Source organism: Lepisma saccharinum, chromosome 13 (genome assembly GCF_977018435.1).
Source record: "Lepisma saccharinum chromosome 13, izLepSacc3.1, whole genome shotgun sequence".
Classification (NCBI taxonomy): Eukaryota; Metazoa; Arthropoda; class Insecta; order Zygentoma; family Lepismatidae; genus Lepisma; species Lepisma saccharinum.
Window position 1 is genome coordinate 85901809 of NC_139241.1, and position 18523 is coordinate 85920331.

General features: G+C 36.6%; 2 protein-coding genes across 2 annotated transcripts in view; one reads left to right on the forward strand and one right to left on the reverse strand.

Annotated features, from left to right (window-relative positions):
- Positions 1 to 3907: 3907 nt before the first annotated feature.
- On the reverse strand, positions 3908 to 5866 carry LOC145997496 (BRISC and BRCA1-A complex member 1-like). The gene has a single exon (XM_083134607.1). It carries the CDS (start codon positions 5739 to 5741, stop codon positions 4719 to 4721), a length of 1023 nt encoding a protein of 340 aa, XP_082990733.1. The 5' UTR covers positions 5742 to 5866; the 3' UTR covers positions 3908 to 4718.
- Positions 5867 to 6496: 630 nt separating this feature from the next.
- The window catches only part of LOC145997099 (pre-mRNA-processing factor 17), a 51285-nt gene continuing 39258 nt past the window's right edge, over positions 6497 to 18523 (forward strand). The window contains exons 1-4 of the mRNA XM_083133726.1: positions 6497 to 6836; positions 11587 to 11803; positions 13232 to 13461; positions 16430 to 16526. Coding sequence (XP_082989852.1) covers positions 6672 to 6836; positions 11587 to 11803; positions 13232 to 13461; positions 16430 to 16526 — 709 coding nt within the window. The 5' untranslated portion in view covers positions 6497 to 6671. The remainder of the gene's footprint in view (positions 6837 to 11586; positions 11804 to 13231; positions 13462 to 16429; positions 16527 to 18523) is intronic.

Genomic DNA, 18523 nt, shown 5'->3' on the forward strand with positions numbered 1-18523 from the left:
CATTGTTTTTTTTGTTTTGTATAAACCTTGACCTTAAAATGTTTTCAGCTTATTTCATGCATCGTTCATCTTTCGCAGGTGTCTTGTCTTGACAAATATTTCCAGTTTTCAGCAATCAGTATACTGAGAATGGAATGTGCTTGTGGAAATTGCACGCTAGGGGCGATAGCTCCAGAACAATGAGTCCTTTATTAGATTTTAATCTTTAGTTATTTTGATTTTCAACATGCATCACAAACCATTACATATAGGGAGAGAAATTGCTTGGGGAATATGATAGAATAATTATATAATTGAAGTTTTCATGGAACTATTATTAATTATAGTTTATTATGTCTTACTGTGAGGGAGGGAAATCTTTACAGGAGCATTGGAAGCTGGTCAAAAGTATTGAAGAATTATTAGGTATGGGAATGTTTTTTTTAAAAAAATAGAACTACTATTCATCTTTTTTCTTGTTTGTATGTACTGCTTGCATTGTACAATTACTACTACTATTGTAGTTTATGCTTCTCACAAGCACAAAAACACAATTTAGAAGTAATCCATCGGGAGAAATAATGTCTGATGAAAGCAGTGTGTGTCCTACCAAAATGTTATGTCAGAAATTGTGCTTGTGGGAAGCAGAAACTGCAAGAGAAATAGAACTGTTCACCATAGAGACTTGAAATTCTTTCAGAGGAAGTACAATGTTAGCATTCCATCTCAATGCACATGCATCTAGAGAAAGAAAAAGAATAGAAACTTTCAAAAATGCAGCTCTAAACATCCCATAGTGTATCGTAAAAAAATGTATTGTGCACTTGCTCTTCGTTCAAGGAAATCTACCAAGTAAAAAAAATCCTAAAATTGTATTTTTTTAACTTTCATATGAACCTACAATAAAAAACTGATTAGGTATTATTGGCATCTATCATATTTTTTTTAATTTGGCCTCCCCGATGGTGCAGTGGTAATGTCGTCACCTTGTAATCAAGGGGTTCCAGGTTCGATTCCCGGTGAAGGCACATAGTGGTTCGGATCCCACTTTAAACTGTAGGTCCACTGCTGTTTAGCCTTGCTGTGCATAAAGTGGACTTAAAAACTCCAAATCGATCAATTTTATTATTTAATTGGATTATGTTCGTTCTGGATGGACTGACACTTTGCAAGGTTGTAGGAGCCTATACTGGGGTTCACCAGATAGTGTTATTTTTCAGTAATTTTTCTGGAAATGGGGTACCACAACAAGTCTACGATAAATAGGCGTTTCTACATTTCTGTGTACGAAATACTTTGGTAATCGAAAGATTGATGTTTTTTCTCTGTTACCTGCTTGCAAGAAATTATTGTTAAGCTTTTAGATGTTACCTTACGATTAGGCCCACACCACGAGGTCAACCAGGACTCCAACTTGTGCCATTTGCTCAACTAACCAGGCTTTGGCTTCAGAGAGAATTCCAAGGCTGGCTCAGTTGGGAGAGCACTGCTGGCATGGTGTATCAAAGACCTGGTTTTGAGTCATGGTTAAGCTTGCACCACTACACATTAAGGTGATTTTTGCTACTGCAAGTAAAAAAAAAAAAAAAGTGCTTGAAATAATTTGTTTCATGATTTCATGCAACTTTACCACCTGACCAACAGCCTTTGCTGATTTTACTTCTAGCACCAGTCATGGTCATTCTTCTGAAAATATACTTTGTTAACGATTCAGATTGTTTTTAAGATTTTTTCAAATTTCTCCTAGCAGAAAAACTAATTATCCTAGAAATGTTTTCATTGTCACAAAATTTGAACCTTCCTTAAAGTAATGAGCACTGTTTGGATTTCAAAAAAAGGTTATTTATGTTGGAAAAAATTACTTAAAAATCACCTTAAGCAAGCATGCTTAAGTATAGATTAGTGGGAATGAATGTAGAAGTAATTTAGATTTTTTTAAAATTTTTTTTTAGGGATATCATTTTAATATTAAGGAAACTAAACCTGACCTGCCTAACCTAACTACGAAAGAAAATAAACATGCCGTAAGCAATCCCTAAAACTTTGCAGCATGTGTTAACAGACTTAAATCGAATCATGTAAAAATTGCATATGTAGAATGATGAAATCGCAATAAAACCAAAGGAACTGGGGCCCATACTTTCTCCATAGCGTGGTCTAGCAGTAAAGCTACAGGTGAAGAAGCCATGAGACTGCATCATCTGCACAGAGCAACAAATCAAAATGAAAGAGTGGAAAGTTTCATTCAGCAACAATTTATTCAAATGGCATATTGTTAAATTGACATACAATATAGTGACCACAACTGTTCAACTCAAGTCACAAGGAAGCATGCTCCATTCTGTCCCTCCCTTCCATGTGGGAGTGCAGTGCACAGGAGTCGCAGGTCTTCACAGGATTTTTTGCTTGTGGTTCCACTATGGAGCACGAGATTCGAAGGTTGATAATTTGCATTTACTACTATCGCAAATTTAGTGATAATTTTTATGGTGTCCCCAGGCTAACTTTGCATGGCCCAATGCAAACATTCAGGGGTTAAACGCAGACTTCACCCTGCCAGTCTCTGCAGGCATGATGACGACACGGTACAAAAAGAACAGGCAGTGGCAACCATAAATATGACCTTTTAGCAGGGTTGGCATGTTTAAAACAAACAGCTTTGTTTCTTACAAATGTTTTAAACATTTGAAACAATGTGTTTTAAACATGTTTTTTTTAGTACTTGATATTTTAAATCTCTGATATTTTTTTGTTTGGCAACCCTGCCTTTTCATTGAATCTGTGCTTTACGGGTTTCACTTATCACACACTTATGTTCTGACGTCAAAGGAGAAGGCTTTTCAATTTTAGGCTAAATGCCTACGTAGTTAGGTTAGGCAGGCTACCTATGTATGCACAAGGTAGCAAAACTGTTGTGCGACAAGAAAGACTTCTCGGTTCTTTGTTTCGTACTGTCCTATAAATTTGAGACTGGTGGAAGCTGGAAACTAATATCTGAATACACAATGCGGGATTTTGATCATGACGTGATTTTTTTTTCTCTTGCGATACGATTCATTGGTTTGTATAACTGAATGAAGCGCAGATGCTTACTTTTGGTAACATAATTTTGTACTTGGAAAGATAAATTGATCTGGAGAATCTATTATCACATTGCAGGTTGTTTTCTGCTATATTAAACTGTTCAGGCAGAGAGAAATATTTCACCCTGATCTTTCCAGGACGAGGACAGTAATTCTATAATATTTAGTTTCTTGAAATTTAGATGAATATGAATCCTAACCTACTTCAGCAGTGGTGGAAAAAGTGGGGCTATAACCCCCAACGTTTGTCCCTGCAGTAGAGGTGTGCGGGATCGGGGAAAAAAATTCCTGTCCCGATCCCGACTTCGGAAAATGACTTCCAGACTTTTCGGGACCCAAGCAGTCGGGAAATGCCAAATGGTCATTTTAAAAAGTCGTCAATTCTCGATGTTCTCTGCATTGTAAATGTCTGGAACTTATCAGAAATTGTTAGTATTTGTACCAGAAGTGCAAAAACAAGCACTTAAGATGGAAATTATGTGTAGAATTCGAGATTACAAGAGCTTTGGGAAATTTCAAACATATCCTGTCCCGAAAATTTTCAGCCTTTGTCATGAAATCGAGAATTTTCCCTGTCCTGAATGTCGGGATTTAAAGAATTTCCCATCCCGACCCACAAAATTCTGTCCCGCATACCCCTACCCTGCAGTATGGTAAACCTTATCTCCAAAGGGAAACTTGCCGCCACTGTACTCATAACAATGAGTATTTTTTTCTTTAACGACTTTAACTATAATTTACAGGGAAAAGGTTGACTTTCTTTTGTTTAAAACATGTTTTTTTAAAACTCATGTTTAACACTGTGTTTTAAACAAAAAAAAAAGTTTGTTTTGTTGTTCAAAAAAAAAAAAATTGCCAACCCTGCCTGTTAGTGTTACTGCGACAATGTGGTGTTCACTCGAAAATAATAAGATTATAAGCACAGCAAAATATCACTTATCACTTACCCAGGATTCAAACCTCTCACCCTGCCAGAGGCCACACTGTTGTGAGTGTGTTAGCTTTCCTGGCAATTTGTTTTGAAATGTTGGATGTTAATGCTAATTTAACCTGGCTGCTAACCCAAGAACACTTGTTCCAGTACTTGTATAATTAAAAATATAATAATAACCTTTCAGATGTATAAAGAATGCTCATATTTTATATCAACCAAGACAGTGCATTAAGTATTTAGAACTTCTCCATTGAATACATTGTTTATGAACCACACAACAATAAATAAAATATGGTTTTAGTTTATGACATGAGAATTACAAAACAGAACCACTTTGTGGAATTCCTGAATTATAAGTTACAACCTGTGTGTACAATACTTATGAAAACAACAGCAAACGTCTGTGGTGGTATGTTCTTTCACACAAATCCATCTCTTTGATTCAGTTCAAATTCCAAATGAACCTTACAGAAAGTAGTATTGGTAGAAAAAAAAGTTACATCGTGTCACATTGTAATTAAGTCCAAATGCTAACACTTGTTAGTCATGCTCGTTGATACAGATACATTTGAAAGTTATACACCAATTTAACTGAAGTTCAATCTGTAACACTGACAAAATTAGAGTGCATTATTTAAAATAGTGTAAATACATCTGTGATGTCACGTGAATAAAATGTTTAAGTTCACTTGCTTTTACACTGTTCTGTGTTTGGATGAGACCTAAGCTTCACATGCATCATTAAGTTTGTAGCATGCAAATTTTTGTATTGGTCTCTGGAGTGGATGTCCAAGCAATTTTGCCATGCAATCATGAAGCTTGGTAGCATTTCTTGACACTTCAAAAATGTACGAAAACCCCTTTTCATCCAGGTCACACAACACATTGTATATTTCTTCACATCTGTTCTTATCTGAAGGATGTTCATGAATGTAGAGAGTATCCAATGTGAAGTAATGAGATGATACAAGTTTCTCAAAGCTTTGCTTGCCATATGTGAACTCTGGTAAGCAATAGGATCTATTATACAAAAACACAGCTCTAACAACATACGGGGGTGGAGCAATTTCTGGATCCTTTACTTCTGGCAGCACCACATGTTGCTCAAGGGTATCGAATAACGACGTTAAGTTAAAGGTTTCACTTTGAGGCACCTCGCTGAAGTCTTCCATAACAGTAACAATTTCTCGTGGGTTGCTTGTGAAATCTTGCATCCACGTAGCATCATTCTGCATGATAACTAGTGCAAATTGGTGATTTTTATCCATGATACTTTTGCTGTACATGAATATTTCTGCTATCCTTTTAACCATGTACAAAGGTGAATACTTTGTTCCATCTCCTAGCTTAAAAGGAGTGAAATCTGGATCTTCTGATATGTCAACGCACAGGACTATTCTCTCTGGGACATTAACTTTTGGTAGAATGCTTGCAATTACCTTTTCGGTTGGTCTTGTTGACTCTGCATCTTCATTTTTTAGCTCGCTGAAGTAAGTACCTCCGTTCTTCACGTTTTCCTCATTGTGAGAACCACTTAGCAAGGAAGAAGTAGAAGACGTACACGAAGACAAAGTCAAGTTGCTTTTAGATGATTCGCATGGTGTTTCCAAGTTGACATCAGCTGTATCCTGTTTACCTTGTACTTGATTATTTAGCATTGGTTTCATGTCATCCATACTGCAACTCATCTCACTTTCTTCTTCACCGTCACTTTTGTCTGAATGCTTCTTTCCATCATTTTCCATTGTCGTTTCTTGTATTACATAAATAATAAGAGAATGATACGAACAAAGATAAGACCGACGAGTCCGTACTCCTGAGTCAACAGTGATATTCACGCCTGCTTCTATGCCGCGCTGTACATAAAACGAACACAGCCAGGGATATGTTGATCCATAAAGTTGGCGACACCGATAACGAGGAAACGCCTCGCTCGCTGCCCCTGCCCTGGCGTATGCAAGTACTCTCGAACTCCTTAAATAGGTAATAAAAAGCTACCGCGTCACTATAATTATTAACAATATGTGTTTATGCTAAGAGATTTAAACCTAACAAGAATTCCGCGCTTACATCAGAAGACAGTGGGGGGAGTTGGGAGGAATTGCCCCCTAGTTTTGCCCTTATCTACCAAGGGAAATAAACTATTCTTGCCTCCCCAGTTTTGACAACTTGACCCTCACTGTTGGTTGGATCCAAATCGCAGCCACTGTCAGAAGATGAAATACAACGCTTGATCAAGAAGATGTTTGAGTTATGTCCGATGAGCCATACTCTCTTGGTGGAGCCTAAAGTCTGTTTATACGTTGAGTCCCGTATTGCGAAGAATTTAGGAAAACATTACCGACTTCACAATTTCGATTGTATTTAGTCATTTACACTATATTGTACTAATTTGTTAATAATATTGCATCTTCTCAAGGAGATATTTATGCTATTAAATCAAAAATAAATTCCTTGTATTTGCACTTGTATATGGGACAATTAGTCATAACCCAACGAAAATAGTAAAAGCATTTGTCCTTTGCTTGACGTGTTTATTACAATACTTCTGTTTTGTATACTTTTTTGTTCCGTTTGTAAATGTATTGATTGACTCTTAAACCTAAAGTCAAGTGTAATATGTTTTAGTGAAACGTTCAAATGAAAGTTGAAAGTACCGGTATCCGTACATAAAAATGCTAGCTTTGCAACAATATGGAAATAGTGACGAGGGGGAGAGTGAATCCGACCAGGAGAAAAGTAATGACGAGGTCATCTGTCACTTAAAACCTCTACAATCCACAGAGTATTCTCTGAAAAGGTGTCTAACAGTTTGTGCTGCTCCTGACGTTGTCCCTACGGTATGTTGTACGTTACATGTAATTTTTAAATAACGTATGTATAGCGCATTGATAATCCTATTCCCAGAAATAATGTTTACACTCAGAGTAGAACTTTTCCCATTGCTGTACAGAACAGATTGTGATCTGCCAGTGTCGAAGAAGTGTCCATATGCGATAATTTTTACAATTTTGGGTAACGGTAGTATAAGCGGGAGACGGATTTCTTAAAATTTACAGGAGAAAAGACGAGAAAGTACTTACGGAATTGCGTTCTTGGGGACTTTCTGAAGCCGGGGAAATTGTTTTTTAGAATCGTGCAACGTATTTTGCCTGTAAATAAGGTATTTTTCGTCAATCATGCATCTCCATTGTACGATAGCTCGTGCCGCCATTACCGTCGACTACGTGAATCAAATGTTCCGTGCGTTCGGTTATGTAACCCCCCTCACAGTGTAGCAACCACGCGGAAGTTTGACAAGATGACGTGTGAGCGGTTTTTTTTTCAATGTAAGGTAAGACTCTAGTTTACGTCCTTTTCCTAAGGAACACGTCTCATATGTCGTTGGAAAGCTTATTTTATAAGGAATTCAACAACATAAATCCCAAAGCGAGGAAAAATTTCCAGAAGGAGTGAGTCGAGAAAAACCGATGTTGTCCGGATATGCGTAATTGAACGTACTGAGGAATTTTTTAGATGATGAAGCACATATTTAGGGGTGAAATGAGTGCTAATGGAACCTAACCTAACAGGCCTAACCTAACCTCGTAGGCATACCTCGACCCCGTGAATGGATAGGGGGGCTATCGTGAACAGAAAGTGTAAAAAGAAAAAGGTACTTACCCGAAGAGATGCCAGGTGCCGCACCACGATCGCGCACCGCGTACGCAAAGAAGCAATCACCATGCAGATAAGGACGTAAAGTAGAGTCTAGCCTTAATTTTTGCTTAAAAACCTTTTGTGAATAGTTTGTGCGGCATTTATCGGTTCATAAGTTTGGAAACACTGCACATCAGCTGACGATACTGCATATCAGCTGACGATAGACAACGTGAGTCAAAATTTGCGCGCCGAATTAGCAACGACCAATAAATGATTATAATGTTAAAAATAACGCTATTTTCATGGGAAAAAAAGTGATCCCCAGCTTGAAAAATCTTCCGCTATGCATATGAGGTAAGTAGCAATGATTTTTATTTGAAAACAAACTAGTTTAATGTGTCTCCGGCTTATACTACTGGTACCCAATTTTGTGCAGTCAATCCCCGAACAAAAAAACTATGCTCACATAGGCTAAGCGGTACCCTGGCTACAGATCAAAGTATGATCCAAAGCACCGTACAGTGTGCCAGGTGAACTAGGGATCAAAAATGGGACCACTTCGTTACAAGTTAAGGAACGAGTTTACAATACCGGACCACTCTCCAATTGCTATGAAATTTCGCCTACTCACTAATTGAGACCTCCTAATCACGAATCTGCATGTATCTGCATGCATCTGCGGTCAAGTATGGAAATGTAGAGAAAAACTAAATAAACAATGTTTTCCTAATGTAACGTAACCCTACCGTAAGAACAGCAGGTCCACAGAAGACGCCATTTTCCCAACATGAAAAATTCAGCGTGCAATACACCGTTGCCAAACGTACGTATTCAAACGAGTCCACATTCCTAAATAATAATTTTTCAATGTATTTACGCTAATGTAACCTAACCTAACCTTGTAGGCATTCCTCGTCTGACGGAACACAAGGTAGGAAAACTGTTGTGCGACAAGAAATGCGAAAGAAACATGGTTGTCAATTGCTTTGTATGGAGAATCATCGTGGTTTTTAACAAGGTTATTCTACAACTTCTACACGTTATTTTACAATTTCCCACTTGACCGCCAATTTATTAGATGCAAATTCGTGATTAGGAGGTCTCAATTAGTGAGTAGGCGAAATTTCATAGAAATTGGAGAGTGATCTGGTATTGTAAACTCATGCCCAAGTTAACGTAAGAGGCGTACCTGTTTTTAGGTTAGACAGTTAAATTTGATAGTCAATTATGTGAAAACAATACAAGGTAGTCACTTCAGTAGGTTAGGTTGTGTACATATCTAAAAGTCATGTTTGTTTCTAATGATATGTAGCCAGCGCTTAAAGTGGAAATTGCTAACAGGGGTGGGGGGGCGATGTTTGGCGGAGGCTTGTGTGTAGCGGGGGGATGTTCCTATGTTTTACATTTTAGCAATGTGACAGCTGGGGGCAGGGTGCAAAATCTCTGCAAATTGGTGGGGGGGTAGGGAGGAGCGGGCACACACACACACACACACACACACACACACACACACACACACACACACACACACACACACACACACACACACACACACACACACTATATAGACTATACGTATATATAATGTCATCAATATGTGTCAATTATTAAATAATCAAATTATATAAAACATACATCATCAACTGTCCTTCATTTAAAATTCGATTGCAAATTGAAGATTTTAATATACTACTAATGCTATGAACATGAACAATGATTTCTGCGACTAAGGGGAGAGGAGCAAGAATTAAGATACATTAAGAAGATAGTTTCCTTATTATTTCCTTGTTATTTCGTATTTTAATATATTCATATACTTTGGGGTAGCTGATGAAAGGTGATAAGAAATGGAGAAGGAATAACAGTCAGACTAATCTCTGTGTTCTGGGAGTTGCTGGGTTCAGTGTCCTTAGAGATGAGGCTCTTTGTTGTCCTTTTGTTGTTTATGTTTTCAATATTATTCCAATTATAACTCCATTAAGCCTTGTTTCCATGATTATGAAAAACTAAATATGCTGACCAAGGCAGTAATTTATTTTATTAAAAAACATAAACTAACGTAACGTTTCAACCTTCTAGCAAGGTCTTCTTCAGACTCTGTATCAAGTACAAAAGTAACCAGATACAGCAAGAAGGGTAATATATATACACAAACATTACTCCCTCCAGACTATTTAGAAAGTTGTTTGGAACTTTCTAGCAGATGACTTTCACTTTCCAACTTTACTTTCACCTAAAAGGCTAAACACTTCCATATAGAATGTGGTTGGACTTTTTAATCTCACGCTCTTTTCCCTTCATTTTTCTTCCTTCTCCTCTCCTCTTTTTCTCTTGTCCTTTCCACTCTTTCCAACATCTTCTTCCATTCTTTGTTTAACTTCAGTCCCCCATTCCAGTTCATTGTGTCTTCTTCGCCTTTCTTCTCTATTTCCTTGGCTTCCTTCCATTTTCTCACTAGCATTCTCTTCTCCCTTCCTATCTGCTTAATATTTTTTTAATATTATTCCAGTATATTCGACTCCCAAACAAATTGTTTATGTTTGTTGTTAGAACAAAAACTCTCCCCCCGGAAAAGTTTGGTGGGGGAAATTTCAGGAAATGAACATTGGTATTGGGGGATTCCCCCCTGTTCCCCTGGGATTTCGCACCCTGGCTGGGGGGATGCTTTGAGAAATTTTTGCTAGCTGGGAGGAAACAATCTACCTGCATCCCTCCTCACTTCGAGCTCTGTATGTAACACAAAAAGTTATTTCAGTTTCAGTTTTGTTACATATTATGAAATGACATCATTGTACGTACAAACGGTTTGTATTAATAAAAAGCACTGAGAGTTGGCAGGTTTTTAATTACATGGGCCATACTTTGGGATCAAATATCTCCATTATGTGTGTTTTCCGTTTGCTGGAACTCATTTTATATCATGTAAAACATTGAAATTGTCAATAAAAAAAATCAACAATTCTCGAAGGAGTACAGTGGGTGAAAGGCACCAAAATAAATACTGTTTCAGTCAGAATATATTCAAATCTCCAAAAGTAATTATAAGTTTCTGCACTCCCAAAACTTGTGATATTGTCTCGGAAACAGAATATTCCCTTTCCACATGGAAATTCAGGGAAGGGGATCCCAACTTGTGAGGAGCTACAGTGTTCACATTTTTTTTTTTACACCAACAGTTTCTAGTCTTATTTTGAATCCAAATAAATACTTGCAACCTAAGTATTTAATTTTCATTACATGACAAAACATAGTAGTGTTTCTTGACATGAGGCTGTTTCAATTGGTGTCATTTGTATGTCTATTGATATTCTTTTCTTATTAGTTTGTAATTTCATTTTAGGTTACAAGAAAAAGGAAGCTTGTTATATTTTACTTAATGTTAGCAACAGAAATACAGCTCAGTTAGTTAGTATTTAAATAGAATAACTGAAGTAAAAAGTGCATTAGACTTTTAAAAAAATATTCTACCATTTACTCCAAAGAATAAATGTTTCCACAGTTTTCAAAATTCCAAAAAATAGTGTATTTTGTGAAGGTCAAACAAGATAGCTTTATAACTATAATTTCCCCCAACTGTTAATGCTTTTTCTTGTACAATGTATCGTAACAATCTATATTTTATAGATTGTTACGGTATGTCAACGTTAACAACACTAGCTGCCTGAAATGTAAACAAATAAATAATGAGAATCATTTGTTCTGAATAATCATTTATGTGGTGGATTGAATAAATCACTACCAATCAGCTACATAGAAGAAGAATAAACAACTTTATGCATTATTATTATTAATTAAAAGAACAAATAAAAACTTTATGCATTCAAATTTAATATGTTTCTGAAACCCGCAACACCATTTTTGGATGCTTTGTGATTGCTTTCCCTTTCGTGTTTGTGCAGTGAAACAGGATGATTGGTTTTCATATTACTATTCTTGTTTCTTGAACAGGGCTCTGTGGAAAGCTTGAGGCACGTGGACACGCACGCGAAGGAGCTGAAGTACAACCCAAAGTACGAGGAGCTGTTTGCCCCAGAGGTGGGTCCAGAGAACCCCTTCCAGACGCAGCAGGAGAAGGCCCAGAAGAACATGCTCTCGGGATACGTGGAGCCAGCACACATCAGCGACTTCCAGTTTGAGACGCAAAGGAGGACCTTCACAAGCTACGGTGAGCGATTCCTGGATGATAATCTTGTCTATCTGCATGTGAATACTTACTCTGTCTTTTCTTGCAGAAACGTTTTTCTACCCTACATGTACTTTATGTAATGCCCCACCAAAGGAAGGCTGCTGCATTTTTTAAATGATTAATGATAGATAGGGACCTTAATTTTTGGGGTTTAATTTATGCAAAACTCAGTGTTATTCTAACTTTACATTTTATTTCCCTAAAATTCACATTTTCAATAATCAAGCTGTACTCACCAGTAAAGTTAGTATTTGTAACCAAAAATACTTCTTTTTAACTAAAATATTTTCAAGACTGCCTCCGTTCTATTGTAGAACCTGATTTAGATTACTTACCTAACACAACACCCAGCAAGAAACGAGCGACATTTTGTTCTTTCACTCATACATAAGTTTTACAATCACTTTTATATGTGATATACATCAAGCGAGTTCCAAAATTCCAGTGTTATATTTTTCCAAAATTAGTTTCATTTTATTTATTTATTTATTTATTATTATTATTACTTTTTGATGCTATATTTCACAAAATTTGCATTTTAATATATATATATTTACTTATAAATTTGCATTCTTTGGAAATGAATTTCTTACAGCTCCCGTGTGTCCATAGTTGCACACTCAATTACATATATAGTTTTTTTTATCATTATCATATATCATGATATTCGATTGTGAGCAATTAGCACATTACCAGTATGTTAGTTTTTTTTTAGGGAGGACACAAGATTTGAGATTCAATTTTGCAAAATGTGCATTTTTTTAAGTCTCAAAAGCAAGAACATTGTATTTTTGTGGTATTTTTTAAAGTGCAAAATGTTTTGAAATTTGCAAGGCCACTCTTCACATTTTATACTAAGGTATAGCCAGGTTGTAATTGCGTGAGCTGCTGGGACACGACCATGACGTCCTAGCTGGTAATGCTGCCAAAATACCGTTTGCGCTGCAGTCACACTTTCACAGCGAATGCACGTTCCGCACCACTCCAATGCACCATCATTACTAAATGCAAAGTCTTAGTGATGTTACATCGGTCCCGAACAAATACTGGTGCTACAGTGTTGCTAATCCTAGATTCAAAATTTCCTGTTTCTCTGCGCCACCTTGTATATATATAACTATAACATGTGACTGTACTATATTTTCTTTAAATATAATGATTAACATTAATTACAGCAATAGTATTTGTGTTGATAATCATTCTGCAAGTTTAAACACGGCGGTGTTATCAATTTTTCACTCCAGTATGTGTTCCAGCCTGGAACCTGTTCTTGGAAAGAAGAAACAAAACTCTTTCCGTCTTTTCCAGTAATCTTTTCCAGGTAGGTTGTGCAAATTGCAATTGGTTGATGTCTGTAACTAAACTTGCGACTTTTAAAGACTTTGACATCTCGTGTTTCTCTTTCAGGGTACGCCTTGGATCCAACCGTGGATGGCCGAGTGGACGAAGGAAAGAACTTTGTAGGGCAGACGTTGGCAGCCAACGAGACAGACGGGAAGACGGTCTTTGAAAGCACTGCAAAGCGACCTTTGGACAAGCGAAAGAGGGAAAAGAACGACAACCCTTCGGACGTTGGAGGGTTCCTGGGGCCGTGGGGAGGATTTGTGGATGAGAAGAGAGTCATGAAACCAAGCGACGTAAGTGAAGGAAATAGGCTTCTCTCTCCTCTTCTTTATTGGCCTTCTTCTTCAGCCTCTAAAAACCTGGAAAAGTTTAACTGTTAAACTTCACTTGCCTTTTCCCCCACCTCGCTTCTTTTTGGAAGTATTTGATTAGTGCCAACAGTGTTGAATAAGTTTGTTTCATTTGGTTAACATGCAAAGTTCATGATGCATGTATACTTAAAAATTGCAATAATTAAACTTTGTTCAAAATATTGATCAATTATATGTATGAATTTACCAAGAAATTTCCTTTAGAATATTCAAGAATTGCTTCAGAATATTAAAATAGATGCTATGTAAAATAGAGATAAAAATTAAGTTTGAATTTGCATAATTTCTAGTATAATTAGACAGTGAAAATGTCACGTGGCATTTTTGTGGACCCCTTGTAGACCAATATGCCGAAAAAAATATCAGCTGGTATCGGTAGAGGAATTCCAACCAATACTTTCCAATACTGATACATCAGCCCTAGAGGCCTTCCTGATGTCACAGTGGTAGCGTCGTCGCCTTGTAATCAAGGGGTCCCAGGTTTGATACCCGGTGGAGGCACATAGTGGTTCGGATCCCACTTTAAACTGTGGGTCCAGTCCCAATTAGCCTTGCTGTGCATAAAGTGGACTTAAAATAACAAGTCAAAACATCGGCCCTAGATATAACACTTCCTAATTATTAGAACTTATTAAGCATTAAATATGAAAAAGGCATTCATTTTTAATGTCATGAATACTGAAGAGGTTCAGATTAAAATTCTATAACTGTATTTTTTTTGCACTGACAGGAACAGTATCACATGTTTTTTCATTTTCCTAACAGAAATATCTTAAGAATTTCCTGTTCTAAACCCCTCATCACACGGAACTGGATATCCAGTAGGTATGCCCTAGTTGGCGCCAGACTGGCTACCAATTTGCTAGTTTTCGCCTCACAAGATACTTATCAGCGTACTTGTCGATAGACTTTTGTTCCCATACGAGGGAAGTTGTAATGGCGGCCGCGTGAGATGTAAACAATGTATCACTTCACATTTTTAAAAGCCGATAACTATTCAACCGAGAGGAATAACGTTTTGTATAAATATACGTTATTAGGTACAAATCAATGGCGCTGCTTAAATACATACTTTACAATGTTTACTGTACACGTATGGAAGAATATTTTAGTTGTTTCAAATGTAAACACCGTGCACTCAGCATAGATGGTGTAACTCAACGCGCCTTTCATGCTGTATACGTTATACATTGCTGGAGTAACACTCGGAAACCACAGACAAAAGCGCTCCTTTGCACACTCACAGGTTATCTTCACATGGCGAAACTTTGCTCTGATTGGCTGTTCCACAGAATCCAGTCTAGGAAAGCTAGTAGCAATTAGAACGTCCTATTCCTCCAAAGCAGTCAGCCAGGCGGCCATGATTGCTACCTAGAAAGTTAGTTCAGCGCCAACTAGGGCATTCCTACTAGAAATCCAGTTCCGTGTGATAGGGGCTTAAGCTTCTCAAATAATAGTTGTAGTGTTTATCAGTAATTGCTCCCAGAGAAAAATCATCTCATCTTTGCAAGAGGTTTCTGGTTTACGAACACTTCTTTGAAATAAAGGCAAAGGTTGCCAACCTGTGCAATTTGTGCAGATTACCAAATCAACTTCTCTTCTGGGCTTGGGCTTTCAGTGTTTCCAACCGCCGGGCTGTGGCCCTGGCACTAACAGGGTTGCTACGCATCTGGAAAACAGGGAAATGTCAGGGAATGTTGCAGATCATCTGGAATTTAGAAGTTGCAAAATGAAGAAGTGGTTCATTTCCACTTAGGTATTCTGTTCTTGTGATTCCACTCCCGAAAAAGATTCAGTTCATAAACTTGTTCCTCTTGCCCTTATGATTCTCAGTCTAGTGCAAAATTATGGTTCCTTTGAATTTCAGTCCTACATTTAATTTTCACTTTTTTTTATAGTAGGTTTTAGAAAGAATATCACAGTAAAAGTTGTAGTGCAGCTGTGCTGGTTCTGGTCATAATTATATCAGAAGGTTGATATCATCTATTATTTTACAGATCTTGGTCTTGCTGGCATTTACATTTTGCTGCCGATTGAAATGTTACTTTATTATTCGAATTTTCACGTTTTTATGCGTTTGGAATGAAATATGCTTTAAAAATGTTGTGAAAATGAATATTCATAATAATTAACGGACATGCAAATTTAATTGAGAAGCCCAAGGTTCAAAAGCAAAAATCATGACAATAAACATGTCTAAAAAAAAATCATTTTTGGACTGGAAAACCTGCAGGGGATTTCATAATCAAAATGTCGTAGCAACCTTTATCAATTATACCGGACCATGGAAGGTTCTCCTGAAACTTGCCATTTTTGTTTACGCAGCAACTTTCATTAACAAATATTTATGTTCGTCAACAAGCATAAGTAGCCCAAGGATAGTACAGTTTTATAGTTATAATTTAATTGTTATTATTATCTTTATTAATAATCAGATTGAAATTATATATATAACAACATTTTCTGTGAACAATTTGTATGTTAACTGTATTAATCTTGACAATATTTATTATATTTAGTACATTTCATTACAATGTATTTATTTTTAAAACACCTACTTGATATTAACATAAATTTCAAAATTGATTACATAATTAGTGCATAAAGTTTACTAAACCAGTGGGAAGGGTGTGGACCTGCCAAGAAGCCTGAACATAATCAAACTATTACTCTTTATAATTATATATTAATGTTTAATTGCAAGGGTACATATTAATTAATATAGAAAGGTAAAAAAAAATAGAAATGCCCTTAGGAGTAAATTTATTTGGATCAGGGCATTGACTTTTAAGAAATGACTTTTCTGGACTCCAGTCTTACAAAGCTGTGATTTTATTGTCTTGTAGTGTACGTGAAAGTCAGAACTCTAAATTGATTGTATTTGTTGTAGGAAGAGGCCGTTGAGTTGGAAGAAATTCTAGCAAAGCGTCAGAAGCGTGGGAAACAAACTGACGATAAACCACTGGAAGAGAAAACAGTCTTGCATAGTAAGTGTCATATTGTGTTAAGCAAGTGATTCCCAGTAAATGAATGTTGTGTTTCAGTCCTTGAAACAGGAACATCTAGTTAATCTTTTTGCATGGAGGAGAAAAGTTGCAACTGTATAGGGTGACAAGACACATACATTCATAAAAGAGGACAGAGCATTGCAAAAAAGGAGGACGTTCATATTTACTATGTGCAAATTACTCACAAGATTAACAATATAGATTACAATTTTACTTACGTTTTTTTGCGAGTATGATACGTTTTCTTCAATTACGACGTTTCGAGAGATAACTTCTCTCTTCTTCAGGTTTCGGTGTTATAAGCAACTCATAAAGTCATGGCTTCGTCAAAATATTTCTTCCATAGTCAACAGGATCAAGGGTTAGGTGAAATGTGAGCGGGTAAAAATATATGGGAATATCGATTACACACTGACAATTTACGTGCTTTAAACCCATCGTTTACCTAAGCTAAAACCTATTATACAAACTTATTTGTCCTCCTGTATAATTTTTTTAAAAACTGTAAAAACCTTTAAAATTCTAAAAACCGTTAACTATTTCACAGTCAAGTTGTCTGCAACGAGCTACCTTTGCGAATGTGGAAGCAGTGGAACCGGCTGTCTTTTGTTAATCATTTCCCCTCCCTTCCCTCCTGATTACATCATACCCAGTTCAAAATCTTGCTCTTTCGAAGCCTCGCGCAAAACTTCTGGGGTGACATGGAATCCAAGGTTTCTTATATTCTTTCTTATCCCATTTTTTAAACATTCCTGTCCACACTTCATGTATATTCTCATCGTCCCTATTTAATTTGTTTTCTGTTTCTTTACAAATATATGATCCTTCATAAACGTTCCTTCTTCCTAATTTACTCTCCTCCCTTAAAACTCTACGATTACATGGCCTTCTTCGAGGATATGTTCTGACAAACCCATTTTGGGAACCTTTTCTCTTATGTCTTTATCATGTTCCCCCCACCTTATGTTCATGTTTCTCCTCGTTTGGCCAATGTACTCTTTATTACATTCGCATGTTATTCCATACACCCCCTTCAAATCGCCTTCTTCCTTCTTTCCTTTATCTACTTCTTTTTTATATTTCGTTAAATGTTTTTCTAGAGTTTTAGGGGCCGTCATTCCGCATTTAATTCTATATTCTTTTACTATTTTTTCCATCTTTTCTGATAACCCACGAAAATAAATCTAAAATTTTCTTTCTTCTCCTTTCCATTACCTGTCTCTTTTTTGGTGTCATTTTCCAAATTATTCTTTTCTGACTCTTTCCTACATGTGGATCTTGCCTTACTCAGTTCTTTTCTCATTTCACTTTCTTTATACCCATTCTTCTTGCCTATTCTTCTTATCCAATCAATTTCCTTGTTCAAATCTGCTTTGTTATTACATAAACTATGGGGCTCTGACGAAAAAGTTTTGAAAAACATTATTTTTTGTTCTTCTGGGATGTGCTGATTGTTTATGAATGTATAGCTCACCTGCTAAGGCCTTTTGATGATCACCGGTTTCTATCCTCTTTCTTTTCATGTGAATCGAGAGGTCTTAGCAGCCGATCTTACAGTTTTTCATTTCTTTTTTAGTGAATTTTATCCTATCATCTTGTTCTCCCAATATATCAAATAGTCTTGTTAACTCCTTAGCTTCCCCTATAACCAAAATATCATCGACATATCTGCCGTAATATTCACAGACACCTAAAAAGGAGGACATGTCCGGATAAAAGAGGACATCTGGTCACCCTACAACGCACTGCAACAGTTTCACAAGTTCTCGCAAGAAACGTTCTGGAATCAGGCAAGAAACTGCAGAAAGTAGGAAATGTGGTCAAATTTAAACGATTAAAGAAAAAACCTGTTTGATTCTGAATATATCACATTAAACAATTGCTCCATGCAACGAATAGCATTCAGTTCCCCTTAAGTTCACGCTTTATAAAAGTCACTTTTTTTATTATCATTTGACCATAAAGATGAATTATAT

Excerpts from the sequence above, each read along its gene's own strand:
- LOC145997496 (XM_083134607.1), bottom strand. The coding sequence starts at position 5,741 with ATGGAAAATGATGGAAAGAAGCATTCAGACAAAAGTGACGGTGAAGAA.